This window comes from Phoenix dactylifera, chromosome 2 (assembly GCF_051530095.1).
Source record: "Phoenix dactylifera cultivar Ajwa chromosome 2, Ajwa_hap1_PhDact_Kaust_v1.1, whole genome shotgun sequence".
Taxonomy (NCBI): domain Eukaryota; kingdom Viridiplantae; phylum Streptophyta; class Magnoliopsida; order Arecales; family Arecaceae; genus Phoenix; species Phoenix dactylifera.
Genome location: NC_143191.1, coordinates 55,579,335 through 55,596,097, shown reverse-complemented (window position 1 = coordinate 55,596,097; position 16,763 = coordinate 55,579,335). Strand labels below are relative to the sequence as shown.

At 37.7% G+C, this 16,763-nt stretch overlaps 1 protein-coding gene across 2 annotated transcripts in view; it reads right to left on the bottom strand.

The window, feature by feature from the left end:
• Positions 1 to 16,763, bottom strand: part of EMB1441 (zinc knuckle (CCHC-type) family protein) — a 23,149-nt gene extending 6,386 nt beyond the window's left edge. For both annotated transcript variants that reach the window (XM_039121558.2, XM_039121557.2), the window contains exons 1-10: positions 16,524 to 16,763; positions 14,973 to 15,085; positions 14,792 to 14,888; positions 14,476 to 14,600; positions 12,519 to 13,053; positions 9,387 to 9,572; positions 7,318 to 7,611; positions 4,153 to 4,305; positions 3,444 to 3,598; positions 77 to 182 (exon numbers count right to left, since the gene is read on the bottom strand). In XM_039121558.2, coding sequence (XP_038977486.1) covers positions 77 to 182; positions 3,444 to 3,598; positions 4,153 to 4,305; positions 7,318 to 7,611; positions 9,387 to 9,572; positions 12,519 to 13,053; positions 14,476 to 14,600; positions 14,792 to 14,888; positions 14,973 to 15,085; positions 16,524 to 16,628 — 1,869 coding nt within the window. In that variant the 5' untranslated portion in view covers positions 16,629 to 16,763. The remainder of the gene's footprint in view (positions 1 to 76; positions 183 to 3,443; positions 3,599 to 4,152; positions 4,306 to 7,317; positions 7,612 to 9,386; positions 9,573 to 12,518; positions 13,054 to 14,475; positions 14,601 to 14,791; positions 14,889 to 14,972; positions 15,086 to 16,523) is intronic.

Here is a 16,763-nt window from a genome sequence, read left to right as displayed (position 1 = left end):
GGAATTAGATTTTGCTCAGTAAAACTATCTCGAGAAGAAAACATTTCAGACTTTTAGAAAGTAACATTGTACTCACAGTAAAACAGCCAGCTTGATTTAATGTCAGTGGTGGTATTGGACTATCTGGTTTGTAATTCTTGATCACCGTACTTGAAGCGCCATGCAAGTCTGCATGCACATACCTGTTTTATATCCAAAATTAGTTATATCAGCAGAAATCATCAGTATGATCCTGCTTTCTGTCTGGGATATAAAACATATAAAGAATGCCAAGCTATCAGAATTCTGTCCCGTAAGAATACAATACTTTGAGGAAAAAGATGAAGATGGCCCCATATAATGAAAATAATATTGCAGAGCGAGCACGAACTTATTCCACAACCTAAGTTACGCAAGTTCAGCATGTCATATTATGATTCTGCTATATGCTACATGACATGCTGCAGAATAGAGCATCATGATAATATTCTGACTGTGTGCCAAAGAATGAAATAGATAACAGGGATTTAGAAAATAATGCCCCAGAAAGGGCATAAATAAAAGAAGGTGATATAAATTTGTAACATCCACTCAATAACTTGCACATAAGCAAACTACAAAATACTGAAAGCATCCAAATAAACCGCATGGTGCAGGCTGATGCCCCGTGTAGAGCTAGTTGTAACAATAAGTTACAAAAGTAGAGCTGGTTATAACAATAAGTTACAAAACTTGATGGACAATACTTAGATTTCCACCCATAAAATGGTACCTCACGAACCACAGAACACGGGAGAGGAATAAACTTTCTGCGAACCGCAAAACAGAAAAGCAACAAACTTTAATAAAAAAGGCAGGTCAAAGCAGCTAAAGCATACATAAGGTACAATTACTTAACAGGTAGGCAAATGGGAGAGGAAGAGAACAATATAGCCGACAATCGGCAAAATGAATTAGTAGCTGAGGAAATAGAGGTCACGCTAAGGTATTATGAACAACATAAAGCTTTATGAAGGACATTGAGGTTTATTGCATGATTCCGAAACATAAGTTTTGTTTATTGCAGGATCATTGTACAATACTTCCTTACGCCTGTCTGAGACTAAATACAATATTCAAGGAATATAGGCATATAATTAAATATCGAAATCATCAATGCAAGCAAAGTTTCAAATGAGCCTTTCTCCCTTTGCACTGGAGACAGCTACATCAATAACTTATAGTTTTGTATTTGCATTAGTGCATATACATGTATACACTGTTGTTTCACTGTGTAGGAATGCAAATGGATTGCAAATTACATTCTGCACATGGGATTCAGACATCCACTGCTTATTGTGATGTCTAGAAAATAGAGTGCAAGTCTTCTTGTCATGTAAATATACTGTTTGTGCCTATACTAGGCTAACATCAATGCAGAACTTGACCCTCAAGCCAAAGCATTAGAACATTGTTTTAGAGATAAAATATCAGCCTTCTGCTTTTTAAGCATAAGGCAACTGTTGTCCATGGTATCAATAGAAAAAGTAAAGAATGAAGAAGTGAGTTATTCATTATAGAATATACAACAATGCCATAGGCACTGACAAAGCCTCAAATGCTCTTAGAAGGAATATGAGAATCGCATGAATAATAACATAATACTCGTACTTATGAAAGTGTGGGACATCAAAGTCAGGGCTTAAAGCTTTACTCTTGAGACATAGGATAATTGCAATTTTGATATCTGACTGTGGAAGTAATGCATGCCTGAAAGACTGTTGGAATCCATATATCAAAAATTGCTTTTTTCCCCTCGTACAAATCAATTCTTCTCCACCTCCAAATGAATTTTTGAGAGAAACACTCCATCGTATATGCTTAAAGTATGTAACCATAAGGTAGTTCTCCCTACTCAATAACTGGCCTTAAAGGTGGACATTCTCTTCGAGGAAGCCAATTTGACCAAAAATTCAACACCAGTTCAAATGTTGAGGCGGGCTCTAAAATATCTTTGAAGTATGGAGGTAATTTTAGATGCGACAATGGGTCAGGTCATGTCAAGTTTGGTCAGGTCATGTTAGGACAATAACATAGAAAAGCTTAACATGTACCAACCAGACCGAGCATTTACCAACCTAACCGAGCATAGGGTCAAGACTCACAACCCTCCAACCCATACCCACCCACAGGTCTATACAGAACTCGGAATGACCTATTTGATCTTAACCTATTCTATTTGGCAAGGCTTGATCCCTAATAGACCGAACCCAACATATCAAATCCAATCCTTACAATTCTTAACAGCTCATTTCTATAGTATTTAAACAACTAGTTTTAAGAAAATGTCAATCACTTAAAAAAATAATCCAAAATCACGAATCAACCTGACTTATCAATGTCAACCCAAATAAAACTCCACCAATTAAAAAAATCCAAAATCATGAATCAACCTGACTTATCCATTTCGACCCAAATAAAACTCTGCCCTCATGACACGAGTCATCCATTTAAAGTTCATAAGAAAACTTGACCCATACCCAACCCTAACTAAAAGCCCTTGACCCAAACCCAACCCAAATATGGTTGGGTTGAGTCAACTTTTGGATCGGGTCACTTTTCGACACCCCTACGTACCCAACTCGATTTACAAAGTCTACCCCATGTTAGATAAGTTAAGGACTGATGGTTGGTGGGTGGGTATGTTAGGATGTAAAAATGAGTATGTATCACATCTTCAGTGAGCCTCATGACCAAATGTTTTAGGTGTTTGATTCTCATGGACAAGGTAGAGATGACGAATATTACAATATGGCCTATTGCTGGTTAGTATGATCTCAGACTTTAAGGTAACCAATAGGAATAGAATGGCTATCAAATGATAAATAACAAACCTAGCTCTACACCGGGAAGAAGTTTGAAGATCAATTAATGAGGGAACAGCTGATTTAAATTTGAGAGATTAAAATGGTGAAGCTTCTGGGAAGGGCAAACTAGATTCTAGTAAGAGCAGTATAGAGGTCCCATGTAGAATGGGCATTGCTAAGGCATTCATAATATTTCAATTATTGCCCTTGCTTACATAAAAAATGCTTTATATATTATGCTATAAATATCTGAAATTATTTGCATTCCACTTGCTGATAAATTTCCATTCATAGAATCCAAACTGATCCATAACAATGAGAAGTTTCCATAAGATACTATAATAGTGCATAGTAGCTACTTATCAAACATGTTTTCAGAAGAGTATTTTTACACAATATTTCTTGGATGAGAATAGTGCAGCTATCAAAAATGATTGCTTGAATCAAGAAATTCTAAAATCGTGAAGTTTGAAGACCAAGCTAATATTCCAAGTTGGTTGACAAAAATATTCACATCACATATCCATGATTCATGATGTTGAGTACATGCTAACCCATTAGAACCTAAGTGCTACAATGATCCAGGGAAAGAAAGGTAGTCTATTTCAGATTACTTACAGATCTCCTTTGGACATATATCGCTTGACTATCATCTCATTTTGTTGAGCATCACGACCACTGATAACTAAATAATTTTCACTACTGATAAACCAATTGAATTTCTCAAACCAGTGCACCTTACGCATATGAGAGATTGCAGCAACAGTCTTTTCCTGCAAATAAATAGCAATACATTGATAAGAGGTACCTGTTAATTTGATTTATTTAAAATGTATTCTCTAATCAGTTTTTTAATGAAATATAAGAAAAAGAGTCTTTATCTAGTTTAATGTCAGAACCTTGCAATCTAATAAACAAATTTCCCACAATTATTGAAATACTGGCAGCAGCCAATGCAATATCACATGTTCATGTAATACATGCAAAGAACTATCATGCGAACAAGTAGTTTAGCTACCCAAAGCTACCACTCAAACTTCCATGTTTGTCATATCAAAGGATAAATGCAAGAAGATGTCGCTCTATTAAACCAAGACCTCATAGCAAGCCCTTAAAGGTATAACCAACTAATAAGGAGGAGGTAAGCCACACCTATTTAATTGTACATTTATTTCAAATTCAAAAGGGATATTCACACAGGCAATATATCTGAAGCATTTGACTTGAATGTGACAATGATACTAAAGACACAGATGTATACTGGGATCTCTGTGAGTATGTTCAAAGAAATATCATGAGAAATATTAAACTATAGTCTGTAGAATACCTGAGCAAGTTGGAGACGTGTCTTCTTCTCAGCTGCTTTGAAAGCCTTCTCATGTGCTGTAACGGTCTTCTCTTGTTTAATCTCCTGCTTTTTCTTCAGTTCATACCAGCGGCGAGCATTTGCATGTGCAGAAAGTGCTAGATCAACCTCTACCTGGAAGGAAAAGATAATTGCCATTGATTCTTGCAATTTGAAAAAAGATAAAAATAAAATCGAAGTTTAATGGATAAAATACTGCAGGAATACTACAGGAAAGAACTCTGAATTTACAGCAAGATGATATGGATATACTTCAAACTTCAACAAGACTAAGACACTCATACGGCAAACAGCCACAATAAACAATTAACAATTAAGAGAAAGAATCTCAATGGAAATATATTGCAACATATTAGAAAAATAATGACATCTACCAAGAAATGCCAAGGCCTCCTACAACCTGTTACCAGTAGAGTCAGTGGTTGATTTTTGAAAGAAATGTAGCAAAAGCATTATGATAAGATGTAGAGGAGCAACTTGACGGGACACCTGACTATGCAATTCCATATAATGTACTGATCATTTCCAACTTTCAACTAGCCAATCTCTTTCATCCATGAGTTGTATTAATAAAAATTTCTCGAGACTAAATTAGACTGGTATTAACAAGTCCATGATAAACTAGAACCATCAACAAAATTGAGGAGATCTATTTTGCTGTCCCAAGTAGGGGAGACATGATTGTACAAACCTGTAACATGTGAGAGGTAAGTCTGCTAAAAGGGACCAACATACGGAGAGGTGAAACTAATACAATGAAACATCTAAATCAATTTTAATCCGAGATTTATACTTAATTTCTTAGTCTACTGGGATTTATTTCTCCAGCTCCTTATATTTGGTTTAACTCAAAAAACAAAGTCACATTTGAGTGACACATTACTGCTTTATGTTGTATTTAAGCTATGTAGTACATCCAAGGTATGCTGAAATGTACTGAACCGGTGCCGACAGACACCGATACGGTACATCCTATAAAAATGGTTTCGATCCAAACTGATCCAAACCGGTTGGTTCCGTACTTGTACCGGTTAGTTCCGTACTTGTACCGGTACAAGCCGATACCGGTGCGAACCGTTCGATACAAGCTCTTTTTTCCCGCGCGCGGCGGGGCGCGTGGGGAAGAGCGCCCACGCGGCTGGAGCCCACGTGGGCCACTAAATGCCATAGAGTGGCATTTAATGCTACTCTATGGCATTTAATGCATTCGCGCGGACGCGGAGTTTTTTTTTGGGGGGGGGGGATCGCTCGCGGACGCGCGAGCGGAGAACGTGGGCCCGCGCGCGATTCCCCGCTCAGGAACCACGCCCGCGGCCAATTCCCCAGCAGGGAATCGCGCACGCGCGCAGTTCCCCGTGTGGGGCAGCGCGCTGGGCATTAAATGCCACTCTGTGGCATTTGACGCATCCTCCCATGTCTGCAGATGCGCGCAGACGTTTTTTTTTGACGTCCACACGCGCGCGGCCACGGACGCGCGCGTCTCCGGTTCGGTACCGATTCCAACCGGGACCATACCGGTGCCGGTGCTCACCGGTACGCCGGTACAGTCGGTCCGGCGAACCTTGAGTACATCTAAGTTACAAGGAACTTAAGCTAACTAGTGACAGCTAACAAGACTATTGACGTAATTATCAGAATGACCAAGGCATTACTATTGATGCAATCCTCCCTCCCCAACTTCTCGCATGAATTTAATATGAAAAAGAAACGGCTTTAAGGTGTCTCTCTAGACTAATTGCAAATGCAAAAAAAAAAGTATTCACAATGAAGTTTAGAAAAAAAATCAATTTTTCCAGGCTTTATTTCATCAACACAAGCCCGTAGTTTAGAATCCTATTGCATATCTTAAAAGATTGTATCTTGCTTGAAATGAATAATACTTTTTTCCAAAAATTATTAATAATATGCTCAATGGAAACCATACCTTTTTTCAGCGGTAATATGAAAGATTTTATTGACAAGAAGAAAGTAGAGCAAAGAACACAAATTAAGAAAAAACAACAAGAGAGGAACTAAAATTTAAGGTTGAAGGACATAGCCAACTCAATGTACTGGTTAATAAACCACCTCTTGAAAAGCTGACAGATAAGAATAAGCATCCATGATCTCCAGCAGTACCTCAACGAGGTCCATGTATTATGAAGGCTAAGAATTCAAGTTACTTTTAAGCAACTAGCAACTGTAGGTGAATTGCACTCTTTAACTAGTTAATCATTTCAAAGGTCTATGGATGGACCATTACATCATCTAAATATAAGACACAACAAGAAAAGCGTGAAAGAGAATAAGAGTGAGAGAGCTCAAATCATGGGCATCATAAGCCCCAATCATCAGCTCAAAAAACCAACTCTAATATAGGTTATGACAACCAACCCTAAAAATCCTCTAAACAATCATTAGAAACAACATTAGGAAAAGAAAAAAGAAAAAAAATGGCATTCCAATGAATAACTGACGCCAACCCAATTTGACTTGGTCCTTGACCGATACTAATTCCAGGAATAGGACTTACCTTGGTGATCACTGTCCTCAACTGCCTCCAAATTACGGTAGGAGGTGTAAAATGAATTAGTTTTATGTAGCAGTAGATTTTATGCCCCTATCAAATCAAACTTTATCATCACATTTCGTGAAGTTAATTAGTCACTTATATTTTGGGGCAAGAAAGGCTTATTTTTCTAATTTGGAATAGTAGAACTTCATGGTTAGGTACATTAGTTAAAATCTATACCAGTCCTTTCATCACTTCAAATGCTTGCATTCACAAATAACTAGTTAAACTTCGTTTACATTTATAATTTTCTAAAATGAAGGATGTTTCAGCAGAAGATCTGCTGTTAGTGCATTTACTATTTTTTTATTTTATCATACTGATGCAAGAACTTGAAAACAAGTCATCTCAGGAAAGAAAATAACACAGAAAAAAGTAAGTTATCCACAGAACTTATATCTACTTAAGCATGTTACGTGCAAGAGTAAAGATTTAAGAGCAGATGAAACTGCAGGAATGCCCTAGATATGAATGGAAAATGTTAGGTGAGTTAAATGCGCATTTGATATATCAAAGATGAAGGAATAAAGTGCATTAAGGAAAACACAAATATGAAACTGAAGTTGCACCAGCACCTTCTCAACAGGGGAGGTTTTCTCATCCTCATCCATTTCATCAAGATTGTTACTCAACAATAGGGTGATGCAATTTCTTTCAAGATGGAGCTTATCTATAAGGCCAGCTACAGGATTTCCCGATTTTCTCTCCTCTTTCACCATACGAGCAAGATCCACCCAATCCATCCCATTTGCAAGGGCAACACGAACAGCTAAAATGGCTGCATCCACATCTTCCAAGTTGTACTCAATCAACTGTGCCAATTTAGTGCAAAGGTCAACTTCCTTCTTCAGTGTATGTACCCGGTTTTCCTGCATCGTAGCACAACGTACTTCTAACATGCAAATATATTGTAGATAACAAGCTATTAGCAAAAAAGCAGTATTTTGTTTGTGAAGAATTAATGCCCTGATAAAACAATGAAAGAAATACAGGAAGAAGGAAAAGCCACAAAACCAAGTTATGGGATTGCCTTCCCATTCAATCTTACACCCCCCAAAACACAGTGGGAGACAGCCCCTAAAAAAGAAAAAAAAAAAAGAAAAATATGTGACAGTTTTAAAAAACAAAAACATTGAAACCACATGACACCAACAAAAACTCCATGGGAATTGCTAGACATCTTCTCAGGCCATGTCACTAGGCCAGTATAAGAAGCCCACACAGTCCAAGAAACAGCAACAATGCATCATTATTCATTACACAAATTAAACTGCCACTACATGAATTACGATGGCTGCACCATGTTTAGCCAGTGGTCTAAAAATGCCACAGCAGCGAGCACCCCCTCATTGCAGATCCAAGCTTAGTAGGATTGACCAGCTGCTGCCTAAGTCAATTTCATATAAAAGCAAAGTATTGTCAAACAACAAATTTACCAAGTTACCCCCTGCCAATGATGAGAAGTAAGGTTCAACAACATGTGAGGTTCAACAAATTCACCTCGTGGTTTTAGAGAACAGAAAACATAAAAGGAAAAAAACTACATTATGTCCTTCGTAAAGGTCAATAGAGAAGAGAGAGAGAGACAGAGGGGGAGGAATGAAGAGAAGCCTCCTCCAATTCATGATGGTTTTATCAGTTACTGCACAATAATTTAAGACAAATACATGCAACTCAATATATAATCTCGCACTTAAGCAGCCAAGAAGTGTCATTAGGGAAAAAAAAACAAGACATGTAAAAAGAAGGTAAGAAAATTGGAAGAATAAATGAGGGGCCCATGAAAGGGAAAAGGAGGTACTATTCACACCTGAGAAAAGTAGGTTTTTCATTCTCCACTCTTCTGGAGAAGAAAACAAAATTTTCTTTTTTCCATCTTTCTCGAAAAGTCATTTCCATAGCTTAATATTTTTCTCTCATCCAAGCAAACAAGATATGAAGTTTTCTAGAAAAGCTATGTCCGAGCTTTTGCCCCCCGACATCCAAAGAGACCCCAATAACTTAGCATCAGAACTCATAGTGACCAGAAGGTCCTTCCTAAGATCATGAAATAGATCAAATAATTCTCTAGATCTTCTGATCACAGTTTGGATGAATATGAGTTTAGAGAGGGAATAAAAGAGATCACTAGCTGAGAAAACTAAGCTCCAGGAGATTAGCGACGGTAGATTCTGAATATGAGTTTAGAGAGGGAATAAAAGAGATCACAACTTTTCTAATCGTGTGATTAGAATAATTATGATGAACAAAGAGGTTAAATAATTCTAGATTATTCCTTGACTATTATATTTCTAATAAAGCAATTAAATTATGAAATTTGAAACAGGATGTGCACAGGTTCATGCCTTTTAACTTGCTAAAATCCAAAAACTCATGAGTAGAATTAGAGCTATCACGAAAGCTAAATTTCTAAGGATGACATAAAAATAAAGATAGTGTCTGATAGGTTCCTAAAAATCTTAATTTTAATAAACTTTTTTTGAGCAATATGCTACTCTATTAATGTGCAGTTAACTTAAGAAAAGACTGAGTAATTCATATATAGCACGCTAATACTAATGAATGATGATAATCCCTTTTCTTTAACCAAAAATTTTTCTTGAGAAAAATAGCTAACATATTACTTTCCAAAACAAAATAGAACCTGATCTAAGCGAATCTTGTTAAGCTTCAGTGTGGCAGATCCCTCTTTTGCTTTTTGTTGCTGTTCGGACCTTTGACTCTCAATTTTACTGTAAAACTCATCTAGTGCAGCGTCAAATGTCTCAAATTTCTTGCATTCCCTTGATTTGAACTGATTCAATAGAATGGGACAAAATTCATCATAGACCTGCCCACAGAAAAAGAATAAAAAAATTAGTCTCAATGAAAAGGCGAAAAACTAAGATGTCATGATATGAATTCTTAGCAGTACCAGGAAAAAATAAACATCTATTTAACATGAAGGAATCGATCCATCCTTTGTGAGGGTAAAAGATCACAGGGGTAAAATTGATATTTTAAGTCTTATATGTACAGGTTGACACAGTACGGTAGGCCTCCGCACCAACAAATAGTGGAATCTTGGAGCACCCGTAACACATGTACCATGTGTATTGGCGCGGGTGCACCAAGCATCCATACTATGATTCTATCATAACAATACATAAGCCCCATACCGGTGGGTACAAGTTGGTGAAAAATGTAACCATGATAAAAGCATGGCTGCACCTCAATCATGAATTCAATTACATCAGAAAATAAATCATCAGTTATTTAAGAATGGTCAAAAGCCGAGAATATCCAAATTACTGCATCAACCAATTGCACCAACATGACCATGCAAAACAGCATAGCATTTTTACCAGAAGCCCTTTCAATCCCAAAAAAATTGTCTGAAAGTAGATACACGGACAATTCAAACTTGCTGAAGAGTAATGTCTGGACATGTGAAACATGAGTACAAGTACAGATTTCATGTCAACGGACAAGAATGCACGTCCTCTGTTATAATTTACACATTCTTGTATTTTGTATTGATTGCATGTTACACAAGAAATTCAACTTCGTAGTGTATGGAAGTTCTCATGGATGTGTATTTTGATGTGTTTACTTAGGAAAACTTGGGAATAAGATTGTATATTATATGCCAACCTAACTTCATTTTTTCCGAGCATCGCAGTTTCAGAACCTAGCTGCACCGGTACTCGGACAGCGTGGATACCGGTTCCAGCAGTTTTTGGGCTGGTACTGACCGGTACGCATGCATACCGGTTGCGTATCGATCTCGTACCGGCCGGTTCGCACCGGTACCGATTTTTTTTAACTACAGCGTGCGCGCTATGGATTTTAAACCACAGCGCACACGCGTTGTGGTGCAGAGCGCGTGGCTCGCGCGCTGTGGATTTTAAACCACAACGCGCACGCATTGTGGTGTAGAGCGCGTGGCTTCCCTCGGGGTAGAGCGCCCCGCGCATGGGGCAAAGCACTCCACGTGGACATGGGGCCGCGCGCCCACACGCGGTTCCCCCTGTGCATTTCCGTGCACAGTTCCACCGCGCGCGGTGCGATTCCACGACGCGCGGGCGTGATTCCCCGCGCTGGGAAACGCCCCGCGCGGGAGCAGGCCCGCTCATCCACGCAGGGTAGCGCGTCATAAATGCCACAGAGTGACATTTAATGCCACACTCTATGGCCTCTTTTTTTACCTACGTCCGCGCGTAGATGAGAACCGGAGGAAAAAAACAAGGAAACCAGTTCGTACCGGACCGGTTCCGGTACGAACCGGTCTTGAACCGGTCCAGTAGGCGACCAGTACGCCTACCGGTACCGGTTCAGCGTACCTTGATGTAAATAATTCTAGACCCAAGTACCCAACCATGATCAGTTAGACCTGATAGCAGACATGCAAGTCAAAGCTAAAACAGAAGAATACAAAATACTGGGGGAAGCAGTGGCATAAAATAGCAGTTCCAACTGCCAAGGATGCCCAGATATCTAGCAAAGCAACAGCTTCAGATGGTAAAGAATCATCGCAAGCACCAAAAAATCCAATTGGAGTAGAAATAGCAGCAATGGTGGTGTAACAATGTTGATGAACATTTTGTTGTCCAACTTGGCACAAGATTCCATGGAAAGCCTGATGCTTTATTGTAGCAACAAAGAAGCTAGTGTTAGGGTCATGAACAGGAAAGCACATGATCAAGGTTCAAATATTCAAACCGTCAAGCAATGTTCCCCAAACACTTGGAATGGGTGCCAGGTTCCTTTGTCCCCAAGCATCCAACACTTTAACCTCTAAATATTCCAACACAGACTATTGCTTGCAATCCTATACATCAAAATCCATAAAAGAAAAGGGCTAAAAGTAGCATAAGTTGACTACTTAATAGTATTTTTAATTATAAAACACTACATGCCATTACAACATTAAAGATTGAAAAAAAAAGAAACAGATGTCATTGGAGGGGTCTTGGCAGTTTATACTTGTAGTTTTTAGTAATATGCCATTGAGACTTCATTAAACATATAGGCCTTCAAGTCTACTGGATCTAAGACTGATACACAAGCTAATTCTGACACATTTATCAATTAAGGTGAGCTTATAAATATAAGCAAAAACAAGAAAACAGGATAAGAAATTATTGGCAATCTCATTGAATTCTTGAAATCATAGCAGACAAAACTTTGTATAGATAGTAATTCTGAGACAGGCTCTGTGCAACATCATCAGTAACCTTAATGTCAATCAGAAATAACAATAGATATCCAAGAAGATATTTGCTTGGAGAGAATGAAAGACGATTAGAAGGAGTTGTTAAATTGCCACCATCATCTTTCTGATTCTAGACTTTGTACACATGTTAAATTCTAAACCTAACAAGTGCTGTCAGCAATTATCATGTCCTTAAATTCAAAAAGCAGAACTATCATGAAAGAGCAAGCAATTTGTGCTACACTACTGAGATAGGTGACAACTTTAGTTAAAGCAAAGAACACTAGCCAATTGTATCACATTATATGTTGACATAGATAAGCACACTTAGCACAACCTATTTTGATATGTCAAGGCAGCTTGATGACATAAGATATTGAAATTGGATACCTTGACTTAGTTGTTTTCCCTTCTATCACCACCACATCATTCAAAACAAGAGCAAGTGCTAATATATATAGTTGATTTTCCTTCTATCACTATCACATCATTTTAACCAAGAGTATGCGCTTGTATATATATTCCCAAACAACAGGTCACTTGAGCTACCAGTAAGTAGGAAAGCAAAAGCAGCCAATTAACCTTATCCGAAGTAGATTCTTGCAAAGGTAGAGTTTCCTTCTTCTCAATGACCTTATTTTGCATCAAAATGTATCCCTCAGGAACTATTTGACCTGAGATAACATCTGCAAGCCAGTCCTCGAACCTGGTAACAGCTTGCACCAAAGCTTGAATTGTGGCCTCATCTATTTTACTATCCTTCCCAACTTTCATATTTGGAGGCAAGCCGGCGTCCAATACTATATGTTCAGATAGTGCAGGTCCATAGCTTAATGTCTGTCCAAGAATCGTCTTTAAAGTAGTTTTATTTGACTGAGTTCCATCATTACTTTTCTTCTTTGATGCAGGCAAATTCTTGTTCTTACCACTAGTAGGTTCTTTGGATTTGTCACAAGCATCGCCACTAGCATCAAGAACCTCAGAAGATTCATTATCATCAGTTAACTCAAAGCTAAGTGCTGCTTTTAACTTCATAAAGTCAGTCCTTTCAAAAACACGACAGGCTTCAATTGGATAACGATGGCGTGACATAATAGCCAACCCTTTGTCATCATCTCTGCAGTAAATGAGCTTGCATTAGATGCATTGAAAGTGACTTCAAATCAGAAATGCTATTTTTCCCATATAGATTAAAGGAAACTTTATGGTGCATAATATCAAACAAAATCTGTCATGTTCGCATCACAAAAAGTTTGACAGCGGCCAGAGGGTCAAACATGGAAATCAGGAAAATAATGATTTGAAAAGGGAAATGAACAGTTCCAATTTGTGAATGAAATTCAAATAGTCTAGGAACCATAGCCAGAAAATGGAAATGCATTAAAAGAAGATCTCATCATCCTAATAACGTGGAGTTGTCTACAACATGAAAAATAATGAATCTTAGTAAAGTAATTTTATACCCCCTTTTCTGGAGAGACACACACACATAATTGCCAACCCTTTATTATCTCTTGATAAGAAATTTTATCACCTTTTGTTTTCTGGAGACACACACTGGACAACCCTTCTTCATCTCCTAATAAAAGTAATTTTGTCCTTTTTTTTCTGGACACATGCAATCACACATGCGTGCGCACAGTCTCCAACCCTTTAAATGAGCTTACATTAGACAGATCGAAAGTGACTTCGAATCAGCAATGCTATTTTCTTGTATAGATTAAAGGGAACTTTATGGTGCAGAAATAACCAATCAATATCAAACAAAATCTGTCATACTTGCCTCACAAAAAGTTTGACAGCTGGTTAAACATGGAAACCAGGAAAAGAAGGATTAGAAAAGGGAAATGAACAAGTTCCAATTTGTGAATGAAATGCCAACTAGTCTAGGAACCATAGCCAGAGAATGAAAATGCATTAAAAGTTCTCATCATACTAATAACCTGGAGTTCTCTGCAACACAGAAAGTAAAGAATCTTAATAAAGGTAACTTTACCTCCCTTTTTCTGGACACACGCACAAAGTTCGAGATAAAGAACTCAAATCATAATTTTTATCAGTGTAATTAGTAAGGCCAATGTCATAGTGAGGCCTCTTTCAACCGTAAGAAGTACTGATATCTAAACCAATAAGATTTGATGGTCATATCAATCAAAATTCATGTGGAGGTTAAAATAGAAGCAGATGAATCCAAATTAGGGCCTCTGTCTTAACTATACATTATAAGAACCAAGGCTACCAACTTATAAACAGAAATCAGTATCAAGAATTTTGACCAAGTTTCATTAAGTTTCAGGCTGCCCCAAATTTGGTGCAACAATAAAACATCAGGTCGCCCAGACAAGGTAGCCTACCATTTTCTCTCTTTTTCTAAGAAATTAGCATCAGCTACATACCACATAGATTTCACTTATATCATGACTTAGATGTAAGAGAAAAAATTAAAAAGATATACTAATTACACTATGTCAAAAGGATTATAGAACCGAAACATAAATAGCATCAAGATGAAATTCGCAATTGAGGATGTTATAACAACCTGTGCGATCGGAGAAGTGTCATGACAGTAAACTCAGAATCTGTAAGAAGAATATTTCCTTGGGCATACAGCTCCAGGATAACAAAATGAGAATTGCTACCCAATCCAAACTGGAAAAGGATAATCTGTAGATAGAAAATACAAGGTGGCTATAAATCAGCATAGGTGGGGATCAAGAAGCCTATACAAACCAAAAAAGTTGAATAACACATAGTAATGTATTGTAACTCAGAGAGCCAATTTGTTCATCCAGTTCCAAAATTAAGGAATCCAGACAGTTAATCTGATGCCACTAAATACAAGAGAAAGTAATTACACGGTCATATCCGAGTTGCCGCACATCTTCAAGTCTTCTCGTGCGGATGTGCTTCCGTAATTTAAGAGTGAATCCAGAAGGAGTTGTGTTTTTGTCCCTACAATCAATGGTGGAAAATCCTGATAATTTCAAAGATACTGCAATACACTTTATTAATGATCCAACTGAGCACATAATTTACCTGACATATTGAGTTGTGTGCAATCTGACACCACTTTCCATCAACAACAAAACTTTCTCGCTCTCACCTGACTCTGTCATGCCGCTGCTGTTCATCAGCTTGAACAGATAAGTCTACAAATGCAACATCATTATCAACAATTTAAGAAAAAAAGATTAATATTAATAACAAATTTAAACAAATAGAGATGCATCCCTAAACAGGATAAGGGTGTGAATTCTAAACAAAATAATATAATTTGTCAATAGAGAACTAGGACTACTTGGTTTGAAGGAGTTGCAGAATGGACAAAAATATCAATCCAGGCCAAGGCATGTTGTTAATGCATTAATTCTGAACTGCTGAAAGATATACTTGAAGCAATCCTCCAAAATCCAGTTCCATACTGATAAAAAGTAGTCAGTTGTGTTGTATGATAGTTGAACTGATTGCGATCACATAATGATTGAAGATTTACCAAATAATACAGTTCCATATTATTATAACATATAAAAATAGTGTGAAGTTCATGGTAAAATCATGACCCCAAGTTGTTGACATTAATATCAAGAGTGACACTTATCTCCAATAGATTGTAGTTTCTAGAAAGAAGGCACGGATCTAACTATATAGGTATACTTCAACGCTTTCAACAATTGTAAAGGAAAATTTAAACAATTATATTTCCAAAGGGAAAGTGAAGGAGCAATCCATTGAAAGAAGCCACAACACAAAGGCAAACCTTGATCTTTAAAAAATAAGTATTTTCTTAACTATTTGGGGCTATTCTTATAAAACAAAACATTATCTACATAGTTTGGAAATGTTATTCAACCAGTTCTGCAAGTCATCAAGTCTTCAAACTGACCCAAAATCCTGAAGAAGACAACTTTAGGCAAGAGAGGGCCTATCATAAAATAGTAAATGAACCATTTTGACTTCTGAGCTTCTAGTATAAATTATACCCAACCATAAGCTATTAGAAAGTCCTAAACAAATTTGCAGAGCATAAATAACCCTTCTAGCAAGTAATATGGCTGCGATCATCATTTTTATCCTCTCTAAGTTACTCTCAAAGGAGCTCAGATTTCTCTTTTGCAGGATTCCACAAGAAACTAAAATGCTTACGTGCACCAACTTTTTACCTTGAGATATTATCAAGAAAACACAATAGCCCTTTCTCTGCAACTTTAGTTAACATTTTGCTTCTTGATTAGGTATAACCGTTCTTTTCCAAAATTATGCTAGTATGCCGACAGATTCACAACTTCCGGTCTACAAACTTCAAGAATCAAATCAAAAATTTGCCCAGAAGAACAAAAATAAAAACATAAACAACGGATTTTCACTGAGATATAGGCGAGGGGATTAAAGAAGAGAAACATATAAAAATTGGAAGACAGAACGAAAAGAAATGGACAGGATGGCATTTGATCATGGGGGATTAGGGTTTTTGAGTTGTTACCTTGGGGAACATGGGGAGAGGGAAACGCATTGAAATTAGAGGACAGAATGAAAAGAATGGATCGGACGGTATTTGGTCTCTGGAGGGTTAGGGTTTTGAGTTGTTACCTTGGGGGTGATGTCGTAGACGTTGGCGCAGCGCATGCCGATGAGCCGCCGGAGGCATTTCACCTCGGCGGCGACGTCGGCGGTGTTCATCCGAACCTTCACCATCTTCGCTCCTCCCCTCTCTCCTCACCTCTCTTCTCTAACAAGCTCTCAGGGATCGTAGTATTTTTCTCCTACAGGTTTTCTAGCGGCTTCGGATTGGAATAGAAACTACGATTGTCGGATGGAAAAACATTGGAA